At 38.9% G+C, this 22,504-nt stretch overlaps 1 protein-coding gene across 1 annotated transcript in view; it reads left to right on the top strand.

Annotated features, from left to right (window-relative positions):
• The window catches only part of TF (transferrin), a 587,202-nt gene that overhangs the window by 233,288 nt on the left and 331,410 nt on the right, over nucleotides 1–22,504 (top strand). Inside the window, exon 9 of the mRNA XM_033958374.1 lies at nucleotides 16,147–16,295. Coding sequence (XP_033814265.1) covers nucleotides 16,147–16,295 — 149 coding nt within the window. The remainder of the gene's footprint in view (nucleotides 1–16,146; nucleotides 16,296–22,504) is intronic.

Raw genomic sequence — 22,504 nt, 5'->3', positions numbered from 1 at the left:
TCAAGAACCTATAGAGTAAAATCAGAACCTTGGTCAAACCCCTGCGGTGTTCCCCAAGGATCTCCAATATCTCTTCAACCTCTAAATGGCCTCCCTCAGCACCCACCTGGACAAACAAGGCATAACCTCCTACAGCTATGCAGATAGAAACATAGAAACATAGAAAATGATGGCAGAAAAGGGCCTCGGCCCATCAAGTCTGCCCACTCTAATGACCCACCCCGCAACTTCACCTCCCAAGAGAGCCCACATGCCTAACCCATTTTTTTCTTAAAATCTGGCACGCTGCTGGCCTCAATCACCTGCAGTGGAAGTTCATTCCAATGATCAACCACCCTTTCGGTGAAGAAATACTTCCTGATGTCACCATGAAATTTCCCGCCCCTGATTTTCAGCGGATGCCCTCTTGTGGCCATGGGACCTTTAAGAAAGAAGATATCATCTTCCACCTCGATGTGGCCCGTGATATATTTAAATGTCTCAATCATGTCTCCTCTCTCTCTACGTTCCTCAAATAAGTATAGCTGCAATTTACTCAGCCTTTCCTCATATGGGAGATCTTTGAGTCCCAAAACCATCCTGGTGGCCATTCGTTGAACCTACTCAACTCTCAGCATATCTTTTTGGTAATGTGGCCTCCAGAACTGTACACAATATTCCAGATGAGGTCTCACCATGGATCTGTACAACGGCATTATGACTTCGGACTTCCAGCTGACGAAACTTCTGTGGATACAACCTATCGTTTGTCTAGCCTTGGATGAAGCCTGCTCCACTTGATTGGCAGTTTTCATATCAAGTTTCAAGTTTCAAGTTTATTATGGGACTTGATAAATCGCTTAATCGGATATTCTAAGCGATTTACATTTAAAATTTACAATGTAAAATCAAAGAACAATAATAATGCAATACATAATACATACAATTTAAATAATGGCTAAAATATTCTAAATTTAAACAATATAAAACACTAGGAAGGGAGGGATGAAATATAATTTTAAAATAAAGAAGAAACATTAAGGGCATATACGAAAAGGATATACAGTAATTAAAACATGTTCAACCAAATGATTAATTCATGAAATATAAAATTATGTAGAAAAGGCATCTTTAAAAAGAAAAGTTTTTAACTCAATTTTAAATTTTCCAAGGTCTTTCTCCTCCCGTAAAGAAATAGGGAGGGCGTTCCATGTTTGAGGTGCCGTACAAGAAAAAATAAGTTGTCTTCTTGTATTAATAATTTTTAAAGATGGGATCGATAGCAAATTTTGTTCACTAGAACGTAAAATTCTCTTTGCAGAGTATGGAATCAGCAATCTATATAAAAAAGCAGGGGTCTTATTAATTAAAGTTTTAAAGATAATTAAACATAGCTTATAAGTGATTCTGTAGTTAACAGGAAGCCAATGAGCCTCTTTGAGAAGTGGTGTTACATGATCAAATTTTTTAGAGTTATTTATTAATTTTATAGCTGTATTCTGGATAATTTGTAATCGTTTTATTTCATATTGTGCAATTCCTTTGAATAAAGAATTGCAGTAATCAAGTTTAGAAATCACCAAGGAGTGAATCAAAATAGTGAGTGATTTAGCACAGAGAAATTTCGAGATAGAACGAATTTTACGTAATCTATAAAAGGTGATTTTCACAATGTTGCTGATATGATCATGGAAATTTAGTTTATCATCAAAAATTACACCTAAAATTTTTATATTTTTAACTAATTGAAGGGGAACATTGTGAATTGAAATCGGATGAACGAGAGAAAAGTTCTTTTTCCATGGAAATAACATAACATTGGTTTTTTTAATATTGAGCGCCAATCTGTTTTTGTCTAGCCAATGATATACTTGATCAAGTTTCTCATTAATAGATGAGATTTCAACTGTATTATTATTATTTAGAGGGTGTAATAATTGTATATCATCAGCATATGCAAAAACATGAAATCCTACTGATTGGCATAATGTCATTAATGGAGCTAGAAAAATATTAAAAAGTAAGGGTGAAAGAATAGATCCTTTTGGAACCCCATGAAAAATCTGAGATGGAAGGGATGAAGAATTATTGAAATTAACTATTGAAGTACGCTCACTGAAGTAAGATGTGAACCAAGCTAGAACTTCATCTGTCACTAATGATCACTCCTAAATCTTGTTCTGCTGTAGTCCTAGCTAAGGTCTCACCATTTAGGGTGCAAGTTCTGCATGGATTTCTGCTGCCAAGGTGCATGACCTTACATTTTTAGCATTGAAGCTTAGCTGCCAAGTCGAGGACCAATGTTCCAGTAAGAGTAGGTCCCAAGTCATACTGTCGGGCAATGTGCTTTTACCTACTATGTTGCATAGTTTGGCGTCATCGGCGAATAAAGTTATTTTACCTTGAAGCCCCTGAGACATTACCATTCTCATACTCTTCGACCAACCAAAACCTTCCATGACAGACACAATACACCAAACACTAGAAACAATAGCGACTTGGATGAAAAATCTCAAACTGAAATTGAACCCAGACAAAACAAAATTCATCCTCCTCAAAAATAACAAAATACCAACCATAACCAACATTGAAATCAATGCAGTCAACTACCTCTTACAACCCACTCTAAAATTACTAGGAATAACAATTGACAGATGCTGCATCATGCAACCGCAAATCAATAAAATACAGAAATCATTCTCAATCATGAGAAACTTAAGGCAAGTTTGGAAATTCTTCGAGAAAACACAATTCCAGCTCATAGTACAGTCCCTAGTACTAGACTACTGTAATATTCTCTATCTCCCTTGCCCTGCAACAATAACAAAACAACTACAAACAATCCAAAACACAGCAATGAGACTCATCTACTCATTGAAGAAACACAACCACATTACAGAAGCATATCTCAAATCACATTGGCTTCCAATTCCAGCAAGAATACAATTTAAATTCTAGTCTACTATTTTATACGGAGACAGCCCAAACTATCTGAACAACCGCCTCATCTACAACACCTCAAGACATAGGAAAACGCACACACCATTCACACTCCCACCAATCAAGGAGGTCAAATGGAAAAAACTATATGATGGCCTCCTAGCCACCCAAGCAGCCAAACTGGACAACCAAGTCGCCAATCTACTGATGCTATCCCCAAACTACAAAACATTTAGAAAATAAATAAAGACCATACTCTTCAAGAAATCCCTGAAAAAAGAAATAACACTGCAAACTTCAAATCCCGCCTCTCATTAAAGCCCACAACCCAAAACAACTAGCCATACTCATTTATTACTCTCCTTGAAAATGACCAGATACCTTTTGTAATATCTTTTTGTAATATATCCTTGATAATTCTTTTGTAATCCACCTTGAACCGCAAGGCGGAATAGAAATAAGGGTCAAAAAGGTTCCCAAACTGACAAGATTACCACTGGAAGGATTAAGGCATGAATTCCCCTTACTCCCCAGTGGTCACCAACCCCCTCCCAACACCCAAAGATCCAGTGAGTAATAATTAAATTTGCTGATGGCACAAAGTTGTTAAATCGCAAGAGGATTGTGAGGAATTGCAAGAGGACCTTGTGAGACTGGGAGAATGGGCATCAAAATGACAGTTGATATTTAGGGCTCCTTTTACAAAGTCGTGCTAGGGCCTTAACGCACGGAATAGCATGCGCACTAGCTGCTACCGCCTCCTTTTGAGCAGGTGGTAGATTTTCGGCTAGTGCGCTATAGCATGCGCTAATCCGGTGTGTGCGTTTAAAACGCTAGCGCACCTTTGTAAATGGAGCCCTTAATGTAATACATATGGGAAAGAGGAACCTGAACTGTAGCTGCATGATGCAGGGTTCCATGTTGGGAGTCGCTGCTCAGGAAAAGGATCTAGGTGTCATCATTGAGGATATATTGAAACCCCTGACTCAATGTGCGACAGTGGCTAAGAAAGCAAATAGAATGTTAGGAATTATTAGGAATGGAAAACAAAGATGAGAATATTATAATGCCCTTGTATTGCTCTATGATATGTCTGTAATTTTGGTTGCCGTATTTCAAACAAGATATAGCGGAATTTAAAAAAAGTAAAGAGAAGAGTGATGAAAATGATATAAAGGATTGGACAACTTCCCTATTAGAAAAGGCTAAAGTGGCTAGGGCTCTTCAATTTGGAGAAGAGATGACTCAGGGGTGATATGATAGAGGTCTATAAAATAATTAGTGGCATGGAAAGGGTAGATATGAATCACTTGTTTACTCTTTCCAAAAATACTAGGACTAGGGAGCATGCAATGAAGCTACTAAGTAGTAGATTTAAAATAAACTGGAGAAAATATTTCTTCACACAAAGTGTAATTAAACTCTGGAATTTGTTGCTGGAGAATGTGGTGAAATCAGTTAGCTTAGAAGGATTTTAAAAATGTTTAGATAATTTCCTAAATTAAAAGTCCATAGGCCATTATTGAGATTGCTTGGGGAAATCTTCTGCTTATTCCTAGGATAAGCAGCATAAAATCTGTTTTACTAATTGGGATTTTTTTTTTTTTATAATTCTTTATTTATAAATTTTCAATTATAATCAATCAAGTTTAAACTTGTACAGAAAGCAAGATTCAAAAAATAAATTCCAAAAAGAAAATAAATTCTATCTTAAAGTCTCGCTCAAGTCCTCATATTGGATCCAAGAATTAAATTAAACGGAATTTAAAGTAATCAGTTGAAAGGAAAAAACCAGTTATAGGTGGAACTGTAATAAGGCAGTCATCTATTCATCATGAGCTTTTTCCAGTCTTGACAGAGACAGGAATGTTGTCAGTTGTGAGGGTTCAAAGAAAACAAATTTATGTAACTTATAATGGACGATACATTTACAAGGATATCGAAGAAAAAAGGTAGCTCCCAGGGCAGTAATTGCTGGTCTTAGCAATAAAAATTCCTTTCTCCGCCTCTGTGTGTCCCTGGCTAAGTCAGGAAACATTTGAACTTTAAGTCCCAAAAATTATTTATGTTTATTTTTAAAATATAACTTCAATAGCCATGTTTTATCCAATGTAAGAGCAACTGAAAGAAGCGAAGTAGCCAGAGTGGCTACTTCCCTATCTGAGGACTCTAATAAGGCTGATATATCCAATGGTTCTTGAATCACTTCTTGATTCGCTTCCTGAGGATTCTTTTGATCACTAGTATCTTTAACAGGCAAATAATAAGCCTGTGTGAACGATGGAATAGAAGATTCAGGAATTTCAAGTATTTCTACTAGATAACGTTTAAGCATATCTCTGGGAGTTACTGTAGGAATCTTAGGAAAATTAATTAATCTAAGATTATTACTTTTTGAAAAATTTTCAAGAGATTCAAGCTTCCTTCTTAAGTTGGTATTGTCCTTAATTAGTGCGTCCTGTGTTGCTTTAGAGGATTTAATATTTTGTTGTTGAGTTTCAATCTGTGATTTGAAATCAGTGATAATATTCTGCAATTCTGTGATTTCCTTATCATGCTCTTTAAGTTTTCCTTCCACATGGTTAAATTGAGAGGCTATAGTTTTTGGAATGGTAGCTACCAAGTCCCACAGAGCGTCCAACGTTACCTCCTGGGGTTTAACAGGTTGAGGAAATTGTAAATGTAAAGTTTTATGCTCACCCACTGGCAAGTCTTCCAGCTGCAGTTCAGGCTGTGCTAAACCCGCTCCCACAGCTGTTAGGGCCTCAAACTCCATACTCAGGTTTCCCAGCGAAAGCTGGAAGCCTGAATCTCCATTCCCCGGATCGATCTCTACTGCCTCTGGGGGAGGAAGCTCTCCGACTCCCAGAAGCTCCCCCTCCCTCGGGGAACTGGTCATTCAAGGGTTCGGAGGCGGTGCTCTTGTTTCAGGGCTGAATGTTGTCTCAAGCCCCAAGGAGATCTGCTGCGCGCCGTTCCCTTGCAGCGTCTTCAGCGGGGTCAGCCCTGTTTCTGCCGACATGCCCTGCATGCGCCGTATAAGCTCCTCTATGCCACCGACCACAGGAGTCCCTGAGCGCTGTGAGGCTCCAGCGACACTTCTCCCTCTCCGCTTCGGCATCCTCAGTAAGTAATTTTGAAAAGTACTAATAACAGACGCTACTTCGAGGAGGTTGTCAGGAGCAAACGCACAGACAACCTATACAGTCGCCATCTTGGATTACTAATTGGGATTTTGCTAGATACTTGGGACTTGGGTTGGTCACTGTTGGAAACAGGATACTGGGCTCGATAGATCTTCGGTCTGTCCTAGTATGGCAATTCTTATTTTCAAGTTTCAAGTTTTATTAAAATTTTGATTCAACCGCAATATCATAGTTTCAAAGCAATTTACAAATAAAAGCAGGGGTCCATAATATTTAAAATACAATGGAGACAAAGACGTTACAAACTTACACATATGGGAAGCGGGAAGAATTACAATAAATATATGGCTTCTTTTATGAAGATGCGCTAGCGTTTTTAGCGCACGCACAAGATTAGCGTGCACTAGCCAAAAAACTACCGCCTGCTTAAAAAGAGGCGGTAGTGGCTAGCGCGCGGGGCATTTTTGCGTGTGCTAAGTATGCGCTAAAACCGCTAGCGCACCTTTGTAAAAGGAGCCCATAGAAAAAAGAACATAAAAGGTCAAAACATGGGGAGAGTAGGACTTTGTTTTAGAAAGATGCACTAGGAAATCTTGTATAGGTCAGAACGATGGAAGGATGGAATCTCGTATAGGTCAGAACGATGGAAAGATAAAAGTTTATTTTCCTTTTAAAAAGAAACATCAAATTGTCATGCATAAATCAGGTCTCGAAAGCATCCTTTTTTTTCCAATTCTTTATTCATTTTCAAATTTACAATAAGTGTAACAATATATTCAAACAAATTAGCAATAATTATATCACTTAATAATCATCAATGGTACAAATGATATGTTCTTAACTCCCACCCTTCCCACCCTTTCTTATCATATAATCAATACCTTATACAATATGTAACATAAATTCACCCTTCCCTCCCCTCTCACAATCGAACTTGTAAATTTAAGGGAAAATAAAAAATAAATAAATAAAATGCCATCTAATCGGTACAATACTTTGTAAATGGCTCCCACACATCCTGAAATTTCCTGAAAGAACCACTCTGTATTGCTATAAATCTCTCCATTTTATAAATCTGACATAAGGAATTCCACCAGAAATTATAATTTAATCTACTCAAATTTTTCCAATTATATGTAATTTGTTGAATAGCATCCTTATATAACAGAAAAAACAGTACTCTCCAGTCTGTCTGAACGGCTTGCCATCAGTTGATCGCAGCAGGGGATTCCCGATGAGCTGAGCTAGTTTCTTTTGGAGTCCTGCCAACGTAGCTGAATGAGATTCCCCTGCCAGGATTAGCTAAATTGGCAGGGAGAATTGCAATTCCTCTTTCCCTCCCTCCCTCACACCCCTAACATCACTTGACACTCCCCCAATATCACTGACACCTCTCCACTATCACTGCATCCACAAGAATACCCGACACTCCCCCCAATATCACTGACACCTCCCCACCATCACTGTATCCCCAAGATCAACCAACACTCTCTCCAATATCACTGACACCTCCCTGCCATCATTGACATCCCCCCATATCACCTGACATCCCCGTACCTTCCAAAGAAAAATCAGCAGAAGGGAAGCCAAATCCCTCTTACCGATAGGGTGACCTTTACAGAATGATGGGTCTGCCCCCTCCCAATGCATCTTGAGATACAGTGGGAGAGGCCTAAGGTCCTGATTGGCTGCAATCATCAACAGATTCCAGCCACCAATTTGCAGCCCTGCAGCAATATCGTTTATAAAAATGTTAAAAAGTATAGGCCCAAGAACAGAATCTTGAGGCACACCACTGGTAACATCCCTTTCCTCAGAGCGATCTCCATTGATCACTACCTTCTGTCGCCTTCCACTCAACCAGTTCGTGACCCAGCCAATCATTTTGGGACCAATACCAAGGGCACTCAGTTTATTTATTAGATGTCTGTGTAAAACACTGTCAAAAGCTTTGCTAAAATCTAAATACACCACATCTAGCACATATCCTCTATCCAATTTTCTTATCACCAGTCAAAGAAATTGATCAGATTTGTCTAACAAGACCTACCTATAGTGAATCCATATTGCTTCCGGTCCTGTATCCTTAACCATTCTCTGTTTTAAAAGTGTTTCCATTAATTTGCTTACCACAGAAGTCAGACTTACCGGCCTGTAATTCTCTACTTTTCCTTATTTCCACTTTTGTGGAGAGGGACCAAATAATGCCAGACAGATGTTCTTGTGCCTGGTTTTTTGGAGTTCATAAACTAGACATTTGAGTTTGAAAAATGGCTCTTTTAAGATGAAAAAAAAACAAAAAAGAATGAAAAGCAAAACCACAAGGCCTTAAGATAGCGACAGTTTAGGTGTCAGCATTTACATCGCGGAACCCTCAACATGTGAAAAGATACCTTGGAGCTTGGGCAGACAACTCGGAGTTTGGGCAGACAAGCAAGAGAAAGGAAGCAGCAGGAGAGAGTAAAAGAGGGAGAGGGAAGCAAGAGCAGAAAGAAAGAGCAGAAAAGCGCACGAGGGGAAGAAGTCGATGGTTCAGGAACCGGTATACCCAGAGGATACCATGCAGGAAGGTAGAGGAGAAGACTCACTAGAGGATACCGTGCAGGAAGATATAGGGGAAGACCCACCGGTTCACAAGCAAGACAGATTGAAAGGGACACAAGAGGGAAGGAAATGCAAGAAAAGAACAAGTCGTAAACTCAAGTGTATGTACACGAATGCAAGGAACCTAAGGAATAAGATGGGTGAATTAGAAGCTATGGCACAAAAAGATAACATTGACATCATCGGCATCACAGAAACATGGTGGACTGAGGAAAACGTCTGGGACACTGTGCTACCAGGATACAAACTATACCGTAGAGACAGAGTGGCACAAAAAGGTGGGAGCATTGCCATATACGTCAAAGAAGGAATTGAATCCACTGGAGCGAACACACCACAACTAACAGATAAGTTGAGTCTCTATGGGTCAAAATTCCGGGAAAAAATGGACTGGAAACGAAGATCGGCATCTACTACTGACCCCCAGGGCAGTCCGAAGAAATTGATGGGGAAATGCAGATGAGATTAAATGCAACTGCAGGGAGGCAATGCAGTTATCATGGGTGACTTGAACTATCCGGGAATAGACTGGAACCTAGGCACTTCCGGCTGCGCTAGGGAACCAAGTTCCTGGATGCTGTAGTGATTGCTTCCTGGAACAACTCGTCAAGGAAACTACGAGAGGAAATGCAATTCTGGACTTAATTCTAAATGGACTGCGAGGACCAGCACAAGGTGCAGAAGTAGAAGTGACTTTGGGAAGCAGCGATCACATCGGTCCAAAATGACGACCATGGTGCTGAACTTCTGAAAAGGGAATTACGAAGGGATGAGACTCATGGTGGGGAAGAAGATTAAGAATAGGATAAGCACTAGAGCAAGCTTGGTCCCTTTTTAAGGACACAGTCACCGTGGCGCAAAATCTATATATACCACGTATCAACAAAGGATCCAAGAGGAAAAAGAACAAAGAACCGGCGTGGCTCACTGTAGAGGTGAAGAAAGCGATCAGAGACGAGAAAACTTTGTTTAAAGAATGGAAAAGGTCAAAAATGGATGAAAACTGGAATAAGCACAAACAACATCAACGCAGGTGCCATAAGGCGGTAAAAGGGGCCAAAAGAGACTACGAGGAAAAAATAGCCAAGGAGGCAAAGAAGTTCAAGCCGTTCTTTCGATATATTCATGGGAAACGACCTGCGAAGGAAGCGGTGGGGCCGTTGGATGACCGTGGAATAAATGGAATGCTAAAGGAGGACAAAGATATCGCCAACAAACTGAACACATTTTTTCATCTGTATTTACCGAAGAGGATATACACTGCATACCGGAACCTGTCAGGCTATATGCTCGAAATGAAGACGGGAAACAGACAGGGTTAATGGTCAGTCTAGAAGAGGTATGCAAGCAGATTGATAGGCTTAAGAAAGATAAATCCCCAGGACCAGATGGCATCCATCCGAGGGTCATCAAGGTACTGAACTCCTTCAGCTAATAGCCAATCTGTCAATCAAATCGGGAAAGATTCCGGAAGACTGGAAGGTGGCGAACGTTATGCCAATCTTCAAAAAAGGTTCGAGGGGAGATTCGTGAAACTACAGACCAGTGAGTCTGACCTCGGTACCAGGAAAGATAGTAAAGTCGAAGATAAAGGACCGCATCATTGATCACCTTGTCGGACACGATTTGATGAGGACCAGCCAGCACGGTTTCAGTAAATGCAGATCTTGCCTGACGAACTTGCTGCACTTCTTCGAGGGAGTAAACAGGCGAATAGACAAGGGCGACCTGGTCGACATTGTATATCTGGATTTTCAGAAGGCGTTCAACAAAGTTCCACATGAATGACTATTTCGGAAAATTGCATACCATGGAATTGAGGGTGAAATACTCATGTGGATTAAAAACTGGCTGCAGCATAGGAAACAGAGAGTGGGGGGTAAATGGACAATTCTCAGACTGGAAGAACGTCACCAGTGGGGTGCCACAAGGCTCAGTGCTTGGACCCGTGCTCTTCAACATCTTTATAAATGATCTGGACATAGGTACGACAAATGAGGTGATTAAATTTGCGGACGATTCGAAGTTATACAGAGTAGTAAAGACATAGGAAGATTGTGATAATCTGCAACGTGACATAATCAAGCTCGAGAAATGGGCATCGATATGGCAAATGAGGTTCAATGTGGATAAGTGCAAAGTGATGCATGTTGGGAACAAAAATCTCATGCACGAATACAGGATGTCTGGGGCGGTACTTGGAGAGACCTCCCAGGAGTACTGCGTCCAGCACTGGTCGCCATACATGAAGAAGGACACGATACTACTCGAAAGGATCCAGAGAAGAGCGACTAAAATGGTTAAGGGTTTGGAGGAGTTGCCATACAGTGAGAGATTGGAGAAGCTGGGCCTCTTCTCCCTTGAAAAGAGGAGACTGCAAGGGGACATGATCGAAACATTCAAAATACTGAAGGGAATAGACTTAGTAGAGAAAGACAGACTGTTCACCCTCTCCAAGGTAGGGAGAACGAGAGGACACTCTCTAAAGTTGAAAGGGGATAGATTCCGTACAAACATAAGGAAATTCTTCTTCACCTAGAGAGTGATAGAAAACTGGAACGCTCTTCCGGAGTCTGTTATAGGGGAAAACACCCTCTAAGGTTTCAAGACAAAGTTAGACAAGTTCATGCTAAACTGGTGAGACTGGACTCATTTGGAGCACTAGTCTTGACCTAGGGGCCGTCATGTGAGCGGATTGCTGAGCAGGATGGACCACTGGTCTTAACCAGCAACGGCAATTCTTATGTTCTTATGTACCTAATATGCCGCATTATAAGAGGAAAGGTACTGTCCACCCTGACCCCTCCATGGCACGGACTTCTTCTCCAACTCAGTATACCATTTTGGATTTTGCTGCTGCCACTGCAGGTCCTCTATTTACTGGAGGGTTTCCTGAGATTTCTCCAGTGGGAGGAGTTGCTTGAGATATCGGGCTAGAGTTATCCCTCTTCTCTCCGGGGACTGTCCCACCAATGCATCCTGCTCCACTCGTCGACAAGTCGTGGGCCCCCTGTAGCATCAGGGGAACACCCTTTAAAGGTGCAGAAACTGTGAGAGAGCAAGGAGAGTAGGGAGCTCTGGGAGCCAGCTTGTCAGCTGGTTTAGGAAGAAAAAAACCTGTTGTGATGACTCTTGTGAGCATACGGGACACTCTCGAGAGATTGAACTAAATAGTTGCTGGATCTTCCCAGAAGTTGGCTAATCTAATGAGTACCATTGATGGCTTGGGGAAAATCCTTAGCTAATACTAGAGAAAAATTTACTTCAGAAATTAAAAAAGTTAATGACAGTGGAAAATTTATAGAAGTTGACTAGTGGGATGTTGAAAGAAAAAATATTCATACATAGAAAGATTGAACAATTAGAAAATTATAATAGGAGGTTAAATCTCCGCTTATTGAACTTTCCAAATCTCTCGTTGTGATGCCTTTAGAAATGTTTAAAAAATGCCTGGTTGAAGTTTTGAAATTTTCCTCTGAACTTATTCCACCTCTAAATCATATATGTTATTTGTCTACTAAGAAACAGTCAGGTGCCACCCAAGAGGAGGAAGATTTAAATATAGTGGAACACCTAAATGTTACTGAGTTATTAGAAACCAAATTGTCTTCAGATACTGAGAGAGCTACGTTATTTGTTTCCTTCTTTTTTTAACAAGATGTTAATGCCATCGTAAGATTATTCTTTCGTAACTCTCAAACATTGTTTCATGAAAAAAAAGTTTGGATTTTCTCTGAAGTCACAAGGAAGACACAAGAGCAGAGAAAACTGTTCTTGGCAATGAGACCTGAGACATTAACTCTGGGAGCAACATTTCTTTTGGCATATCCATGCAAATGTGTACCGTATTTCCCTACATATAGGCCACAAAAAATGCATATACAAGTTTTAAAACTGGTAGATAAGCTTCCCCATTGTATTAGCCGCGGCTTATCTACTAGTAACTAGGGCGGTCTATACAGTTTTTAAAAATCATCCCTCCCCCCCTTGCCTCCCTCGCTGGACGAACTGGAATCGCTGCTCCTCAAATCGCAGCCAGTGGTGCAGGGCAGGAGAGATCTTTTCGATCTCCAGCCCAGCCTCGCACTGCTTCCTGCGTGCCTTTGCCTTTAGTTCTCGCAGTTATTCTAAGTGCAGGGCCTGAGACAGGAGAGGCTCACTCCAGTTTTGTTTGATATTTTACTTGTTCTATTCAGTCTGGTTTCTTGATACTCTATGTATTGATCATCGTGGACCCCTGAGGAAGAAGTGTTTTTCAAAACACGAACCGTGTTGGGTCCGGTACACATGAGAACAAGAACCAGTTTTTGGATACATTTATTTCATGTATGCTGTTTATATATGTTTTTATGACTTTTATTGAATAAATTCCTGCACCATGTACATTTTTCTGCATTTTTGTTTTTTGGTTTTCTGCTACGCATCCTTACTGCAATTACCGTTGGGGTTTTTTGGGTTTTTTAAATTGCAATAAAGAAATAATTAAAAAAAAAAAAAAAAAAAGAGAGAAAGAACATCTCCAACAAGAGAATCCAAATCCTAAAAAGAAGGGCAAGAGAGATGTCAGTTCTTCTTTTTGGATGTCTTCTGTGCAAGAACATTAATCTTGGAGCCATTTTCAAAAAGGAAACACAGACATTTTTTCCTGTTTAAAAATGGCTTTAAGATAGTTGTTTGGTTTTTTTTTTATATATATAATGAGCAAAACATCCTAATTTGAATTTTAAAACTTTATCAAGAATGCCCTACTACATACAGTGTAATCCCCTAATGCAATTTTGGGTAAGTTGATAACATTAAATACTCCCAATGTTGATATAATTAATAATAATTATACAGTGGTACCTCAGTTTGCGAGTGTTTTGCAAGATGAGCAAAACACTCAGCAAACTTTTGATTCGCAAACCGAGCACTGCCCTGATCAACGAGCACTTACAGGGGATTCCTCTTCCGTCTTCCGGCCAGCCTTCTACATCGGGTGCCTTCCGCAGGTTGGAGGACCTCTGTCTGGGTCTGCGTGGCTGGGTGCTGTCCCACCTGCGTGTTGCGTGTGACGCGCACAGCATCAATCATCGGCGTGCGTGTCGTGCGTGGCGTGCGGGTGGGGCGGCGCTAGGCTGCATGGGCTCGGGTGGGGGGCTGGCCGGCGTGCAAGGGGCATCCGAAGTGGAGGTCTGGCTGGCGGATGGAGGAGGCATCCCTCTGAAGGTACTGTGAGGTTCTCCGGCGGCTGGCATCTCCCCCACCACACCCGAAGCGGCACTATGGAGTTCTTCTTTGATGACCCATGGAGGAGGCAGACGGAGGAGATGGCGCTGCAGCACCTCACCCGACAGGTATAGACCCCGGGTTCTAGAATGCATCGTTGCTGTTGCCACTATTTTCTATGGTAACTGTTTTGATAAACGAGCATTTTGGATTACGAGCATGCTCCTGGAACGGATTATGCTCGTAATCCAAGGTACCACTGTAATTATATATGTGGCCTTAGTGCAAAGGTGAAAGCTAATGAACACCTGATGAGCCAGGGCTCCAGGCTTCAACAACTTAGAGGGAGCTATTTTTTCAAGCCGCCTTGTGCACCATCATGGGCCCACATATGTGTGACCATAATAATAATGTGTGACCATAAAGTGAAGATTTTCAAAATGTGCCTTAAACAATAATAGTGTTAATAATGTTATCAACTTATCCAAAATGCTGCTCAAAAACTGGCAAGTTACTCAGTACTTATCTTCGGATATTCTGCAGCTCTTTGTAGTAATGTTCAGCAATATTAAGTTCGGCCCTGATAGTGTAGAAACTTGTCCACATTTTACAGCTCAACCGGCCCAGTTTCAGGTAGAAAAACCCTTCCTCAAGTGCTTCTGTATGGCCGACATGCCATGCTGCAAAGAGAACAAACCGAATGAGCAGTCTCCAGCTGCCGCCAGCGAGTCCCCATTGAGAGTATTTAATGTTATAAACTTACCCAAAATTGCATTAGGGGATTACATTGTATTAGCATTCATTAATATTCTCAGGGTTTTTCTCACTGTGTGAAACTACTACATACAGTGGCATAGTAAGGGGGGCAGACTGCCCCGGGTGCCATCTTAGAGAGGGCGCTAGCACCCCTCCTCCTCCCCTCTGTTCCCATTCCTCCACCACACACACCCCTTCACTTCTCCCACCATACTTGTATCTCTTCGCCAGTGCAAGCAGCAACTTCAACCTGCTGCTCGCACCAGCGTCGGTTCTCCCTCTGTCACTTCAGGGTCCCATGCCTAGAAAATGATGTCAGAGGGAGAGCCAATGCTGATGTGGGCAGCGAGTTGGTAATGCTGCTTGTGCCGGGGAAGTTAAAAGAGGTGCGGGGTAGGGAAGGGGTATGTGTGGGAGGGGCGGAGAAGAGGGCATGGGGGTGCCACCGCCCGAGGCCTCTAACCCTCACTAAGTCACTGACTATTAATTGAAAAGCCATCCTGTGGTTTCTTGAATTCTTATGAAGATTGTATGATTGGATAAACTGGACAGCATTCATACTTATAGTGATCAACTACAGGCACCTCTCTTAGGGAACATATTGTTACAGCTTGTCTTTGCACAGGTAATCAAGAAGGACAACGATCTCTTTGAATTCCTTAATCTTGTTTAAGAAACACTGAGGAACTTCCCTTAAAAATATTTGTACAAAGATAACTTTTATCAAATGTGTCGCTCTCTTCTGAACCCTCTCAAGAAGAATATGGCGATACTCGAGAGGGTTCAGAAGAGAGCGACACGTTTGATAAAAGGTATAGAAAATCTGTCATACACTGAAAGATTGGAGAAACTGGGGCTCTTTTCCCTGGAGAAGTGGAGACTTAGAGGGGACATGATAGAGACTTACAAGATCATGAAGGGCATAGACAAAGTGGAGAGGGACAGATTCTTCAAACTTTCGAAAACTTCAAGAATGAGAGGCCATTCGGAAAAATTAAGAGGGAACAGATTCAGAACCAGTGCTAGGAAGTTCTTCTTCACCCAAAGGGTGGTGGACACCTGGAATATGCTCCCAGAGGACATGATAGGACAGAGGACGGTATTTGGGTTCAAGAAGAGATTAGACAATTTCCTGAAGGAAAAGGGGATAGAAGGGTATGGATAGAGGATTACTATACATGTCCTGGACCTGATGGGCCGCCGGTGAGTGGACTGCTGGGCATGATGGACCTCTGGTCTGACCCAGCAGAGGCACTGCTTATGTTTTCCTCCTGTTATAAGAATTCCAATTACATTAGCAGAAACTAAAGGCTATCTTTGATCACATGTCAAAAATCCAAAATCATTAGCTCATTGACAGAAGAAAATAGTAGATGCCTGTTGATATACAGTACATAATGTGAACTGGAATCCTATATGTAAATTCATACTAAATGAAATAATGTAACATAGCTCCATTATTATTATCACTAACTCAAATATCAGGACGATTCTAATTTTCTTTATTTCCCAGAGGAAAACTCTCCTGGAAATGACAAAGTAAACTGGTGCTGTGTGGGTAATGAAGAGAAAAAGAAGTGTGACGTCTGGAGTTCAGTGAGTGGAGGAACCATTGACTGTACTGCCTCTGACAGCACTGAGGAGTGCATGACCAAAATCTTGGTAAGAGAGCAACATTCAGCAGTCTATTTTCAGATGAATTTATCAGAAGGTACTTTCAACTTGGTCCTCTGTTTTTATTTTAAAGTAGTTAGACTGTAGTCTAGGTATCATAGAAATTTTGTGAAACACAGAAATATTCCACCCACTATTCAAAACAATTTAGCGGGTAGGAGAGAGCAAAACCATGATACTATTGCTTTTTTTTTTTTAATATTTTTTATTCATTTTCAAAATTACATTAAGTGTAAAATATATTCATTCACAGTAACAATAAATATATAACTTATAAACAATCATTGGTACATTATATAAATTTTATCCCTTCCCCTTTCCCATCCCTCCCATCCATATCTTCCATTGTTATATAATATATGTAATAAGAAAAATACCCCCCTCCCTATATCCTGAACTGATAATTAAAAGGGAAATAATTTTACTTAATCCTTACAATATTTTGTTAATGGTTTCCACACATCCTGAAATTTCTTAAAGTATCCCCTTTGTAAAGCAATAAATCTTTCCATTTTATAGATATGGCATAAAGAATTCCACCAAAAGTTATAATTTAATCTCTTCCAATCCTTCCAATTATATGTAATTTGCTGAATGGCAACCCCAGTCATTATTAGTAATAATTTATTGTTGTTAGCAGAAATCTGACTTTTTGCTCTCATTTCCATACCAAATATCACAGTATCATAAGATAATGCCACTGGGTTATCTAATAAATTATTAATTTGGTCCCAAATTGATTTCCAAAAATTCATAATATATGGGCAATGAAACAATAAATGATCTAAAGTTCCTACTTCTAGATGACAATGCCAGCATCTATTAGACAAAGAACTATCTAATTTTTGCAACCTAACAGGGGTCCATAACGCTCTATGTAACAGAAAAAAACAAGTTTGTCTCATAGATGCAGACAACGTACATTTCATCCTCCAAGACCAAATTCGTGGCCATTGAGATGCAGTAATTTCATGCTTAATCTCAATGCTCCAAATATCTCTTAAACCAGTTTTTAATTTCTTTTTAGTAAATCCACTTAATATTTTATACCACTGGGTGGCCTGGTGACCCAAGAAGTCTGTCTGAAAACAAAGAAACTCCATACTATAATGATTATTAAGGTTTTTCCAATCAGGGAACCCCGCCTGAATGGCATGCTTCAGTTGCAACCATCTAAAATTTTCTGATTTATTAAGTCCAAACTTATGATGCAACTGTGAAAATTCAAGCATAGCACCATTAGAAATAACATCATCCAATATACGTATTCCTGCTATCATCCAATGCTTCCAGACTAGCCTTTCTCCGCCAATTTGAATCTTGGAGTTTACCCATATTGATTGACTTGTAGATTTGTAAATTGGAATAGTTGTTAAATTGCTTATATACCGTAAAGTTTTCCATGTATCGGCTAGTATTCTGTTGTCCTTACTGTAACTAGGCATTTTGATACTGAGCACATGGCACAGACGCAATGGAGACATGAGTTGCCATTCTATCCATAACCAGTCTGGGAGTTTTCCTATGAGTTCTGGGAGGATCCAATACATACCATGGCACAAAATATAGGCTTGATGATACCTATAAAAAAGTTTGGAAAATTTACCCCTCCCTCTGAAATTGATCTTTGTAAGGATACCAAAGCCACTCTAGGAGTTTTACCCAGCCAAATAAATTTTAACAGAATGCTATTTAATTTTTTATAAAAGGACCCTTGAAAATATACCGGTAACATACCCATCTGGTAACAAACCACAGGCAAGATCATCATCTTAATAGTTTGGACTCTCTCCCACCAAGAAAGGTGTAAAGGATTCCATTGCTCACACATTTCCGTAACCTTCTGCAACAACGATTTTTCATTTATTTTCATTGTTTCATCCAATGTATTTTTAATCCAAATGCCTAAATATTTTATTCCATCTTCCTTCCAAAGAAAAGGAAATTAATCAAACAAACCTTTTGTACAGTGTACATTAAGTGGAAGAATTTCTGATTTAGACCAATTTATCTTATAGCCCAAAAATTTCCCAAAATTCTCAGTCATTTTAAGTAAACATGGAATGGTTGTCTCAGGATTCCTTAAATAGAGCAAAATATCTTCCGCATAAGCCGAGATCTTATATTCTCAATCCTTATGAGGAATACCCTAAATCTCCTCCACTTGCTGAATAGCTAATAACAAGGGTTCCAAAACAATATCAAAAAGCAAAGGAGATAAGGGACAACTTTGTCTAACCCCCAGTTGCAACCTAAATCCTTCTGAAAAATTATTATTAATGTACAATTTAGCAACAGGGGAACTATACAATGCTTGAACCATTTGTATAAATCCTGGGTCAATACCAAACCATGCCAACGTTTGGTACATAAAGGTCCGTTCAACACGATCAAAGGCCTTCTCTGCATCAAGAGATATAGAAAAAACCGGATCATTTAAGGCTTTTGATAAATTCAGCAAGCCTAGTGTTGTTAGAAGAATGCCTTTGAGCAACGAATCCTGTTTGGTGCAATCCAATAATAAAAGGGAGAGCTTTAGCCAAACATATAGCCAAAATTTTAGCTAACAGTTTTCCATCAACATTAATTAAAGAAATAGGCCTGTAGTTTGAAACCACTGTAGGATCTTTATTTGGCTTAGGCAAAACTATGGTTAACGATTCTGCCGTGGTACCTGTAATACAACCTTTATTTAGTTGAGACTGAAATAAATTTAGCAAATATGGCAACAGGGTAATTTGGAATGATTTATAAAACTCAACTGTAAAACCATCACCACCTGGAGCGGATCCAGCTCTAAGGGACTTCAATGCTATCTGCAATTCATTTATCGAAATTGGTTTTTCTAACTTTTCTTTTATATGATCAGGAACCTTCGGTCCTTCAATTAAATTTAAAAATTCGATTCCTTCCTTTTCTTTATCTAAATAAGGCTCAGAAGAATATAGATCTTTATAAAACTTCAAAAATTGTTTTAAAATAGAATCAATTTGAGAATAAGAATTCCCTTTATCATCTTTAATTGCAATTATCTTAGTTTTCCTTTTTTTTGCTTTCAAATAATTCGCCAATAATCTTCCCGCCTTATTTGAATTTCCATAATACAATGCTTGTTGAGAAAATAGATCTTTTCTAATCAGTTTGGAAGAGATCACATTATACTTTCCTTTCATTTTCAAGAGGTCTTGTAATGTTGAATATTCCCATTTATCTACTAATTTTGATTCTAATATCTTTATTTTTTGTTCCAAATTAGTAAATTGTTTTTTAATTTGTTTTTTAATATAAGCCAAAAATGAAATAATTTGACCTCTCATGGTTGCCTTAAAAGCATCCCATAATGTTTCCATAGAGACATCTTCCGTATTATTAATATGAAAATACTCATTCATTTTCCCTTGCATTTCCTCTATGAAATTTGGTTCCATCAGCAATGTATTATCAAATCTCCATACAGGTCTACTATCCTCTTGATCACGTATTTTAATTTTAATCCACACTCCCCCATGATCAGACAAAATAATTGGATCTATGGAGACTTGTGTTACTTGTTGAACTAATGAATCCGAGACAAATATATAATCTATTCTTGAAAAAGATTTATGCACATGGGAACAAAAGGAAAATTCCTGATCATTAAAATGAAAAATTCTCCATATATCTTTCAGATCACAATTTTGTACCAAATTATCTAAGCCTAATGATTTCATAACTCTACTAGGTTTTTTATCCATAATAGGATCAATAACAGCATTGAAATCCCCTGCCACTACTAAATTAGAAGCAGCCAGTGGTAACAACAATTGTTGTAAAGATTTAAAAAATTCAATTTGGTTCAAATTAGGTGCGTATACATTGAAAAGCGCCATGGAAATATTTCCCAGAACCATATCTACATGCATCCACCTCCCTAAAGGAACAGCAGCAATTAATTTAAAATTTGCATTACATCTTTTATTTACCAGTATTGCAATGCCTGCTTTTTTCTTATCAGCTGGAGCATAAAAAACATGTTTAATCCAACTTTCTTTTAGCTTTTGAGATTCTAAGGCTGACAAATGAGTCTCTTGAATGAAACATATATCTATATTGTGATCTTTCAAAAATAAAAGTGCTTTCTTCTTTTTAATTGGATGGTTTAAACCATTAACATTTAGTGAAAATATTTTAAGTTCCATTTATATATTCATCACTTTCGTATACGTTTTCTAACAAATATTCCGAACTATTATAATATTCCTTTGTATCAAGCATTTTCCTTAATTTATTATGCATCAAATCCCTCTCCCCCCTTATTGTTTTATATAATATAATCATAATACCCCACAAACCCCTCCCAAATCCCACCCTTATCCCACCCTTACTTATATTGCGATAACTTGAAGTCATAGGAACAGCCCAACAAACCCTCTCACCTCTCCCATAAGTATTATATAGTACTATTTCCTCTAAAAAATGCATATTAAACCATTCATACTTTTAATACATCCCAAACATATATCATATTCTTCTGCCTAACTCCATTCCATTAATATTTAATTTTGTTAAATATTTAGAACCCATTGACAAAACATATTAAGAAATTTACCACATCTTTATCTGTAATAAAACCATTTTAAACTAAAAACCATAATAATAAACATAGGATTATATTATAAGAAACAATCTTATGTTTTCTGTTTTTGTTTGTTTATAATTTTGTTAAATATTTAGAATCTATTGACAAAAGCATATTAAAAAAAATTTTCCCCCCCTTTTTCTTCCTTTCATATCTTTTTTCTTCTTCCCTCCATCAATCAAAACATTTCAATTCTTTAAACAATATCCCCTGCTAATACATAAGGATTCAGACCCCAATAATTTTTACCAAAAAAACCCAATCTAATATAGGGGGCGTGTCACTTCAAGCAAGTGCTCCAATATATGGCCCAAGAGTTTTATTAGTCATATATAACAGTCCACACCAAATTCTGTACCATCATGACTCCCACAGGATCAATATCAGTGCTTAACTCCAATTTCAGTGAACACTGATTATTCACAGCAGTATCCACTATTAATTCAGGAAGCAGGCAGATATATATCTATTAATTGAAACACTAAAAACACTCTACTGCTAGATACAAAGAATGTTTCTGTTTTTGACATCTCATTTTCTTGCCACTGCAGCCCATTAAACAAACAAAATTATATTCATTAATCAAAATCTTGGTATTAAAGCATGGGTTCCAGGCATATTCATAGATGATAATCTCACACTTAAAACCCACACAGTCAAGACGACAGTAACTTATTCAGGTGCGATTCAAATCAATCAGTAACCACCCTTTAGTCCTGGATTATTGGTATATTAGTCCATTTTCTTCCCACAGTTTAATCTCATGAAACCCATTAGGCATGTGTAGGCAGTGGCGTACCTAGGGTATGTGGCACCCGGGGCCCATCATTTTTTGACACCCCCCCCCCCCCATGTAAAATTTTTTTTTTTTTTTTTTTGCAATAACCATGAAATGGAATAAATGGTCAGAATAGAAACAGCACCAAAAAAAAAAAAAAAAAAAGAAACAGGCAGTGAAAATTTTCTTTTATTGAACCTCATTTATGTAACCATTATTCCAAACATAACATAACATAAATTATGTCGGAATTGTCATGACATCAGAAGTACATATGGAGTAGTTGCAGGTGATGCTTGGGACAGTTCTGATTATGTTAGTTTGGTTTTATGTGTTTTTTGAATAGAAGGGTTTTTATTTCTTTTTTTAAGGTTTTGTAGTTTGTGGTCGAGGTCAATAGGTTGTAGAGTTGGGGGTCAAGTGTTGCAGCTCGAATGGCTAGGAGGTTGTCGAACAGTTTTTTTCTTTTGACGTTTTTGGTTGGAGGGTGTGTGAATGGTGCGTGAGTTCTCCTATGTCTGTTTGAAGTGGATTGAATTATTTAGCTGAAGAAATTAGTTACCCCCCCATTCCACACACATTAATTCTCTTCCATTTTTGTTCCCATTATAAAAAAACACTGATAAGTTCCCAGGAAAAAAATACATTAAAATAAGAAGTGAAAACAAAGGCCCCTACAGATGAGAACATAACATAAGAATAGCCTAACTGGGTCACACCAATGGTCCATCATGCCCAGTAGCCCATTCTCATGGTAGCCAATAGTGCTGCCCGATTCAGAGAAAAATATTTCATTCGATT

The sequence above is a fragment of the Geotrypetes seraphini genome, chromosome 9, assembly GCF_902459505.1.
Source record: "Geotrypetes seraphini chromosome 9, aGeoSer1.1, whole genome shotgun sequence".
Taxonomy (NCBI): Eukaryota; Metazoa; Chordata; class Amphibia; order Gymnophiona; family Dermophiidae; genus Geotrypetes; species Geotrypetes seraphini.
This window is presented reverse-complemented; position numbering and strand designations above follow the sequence as displayed.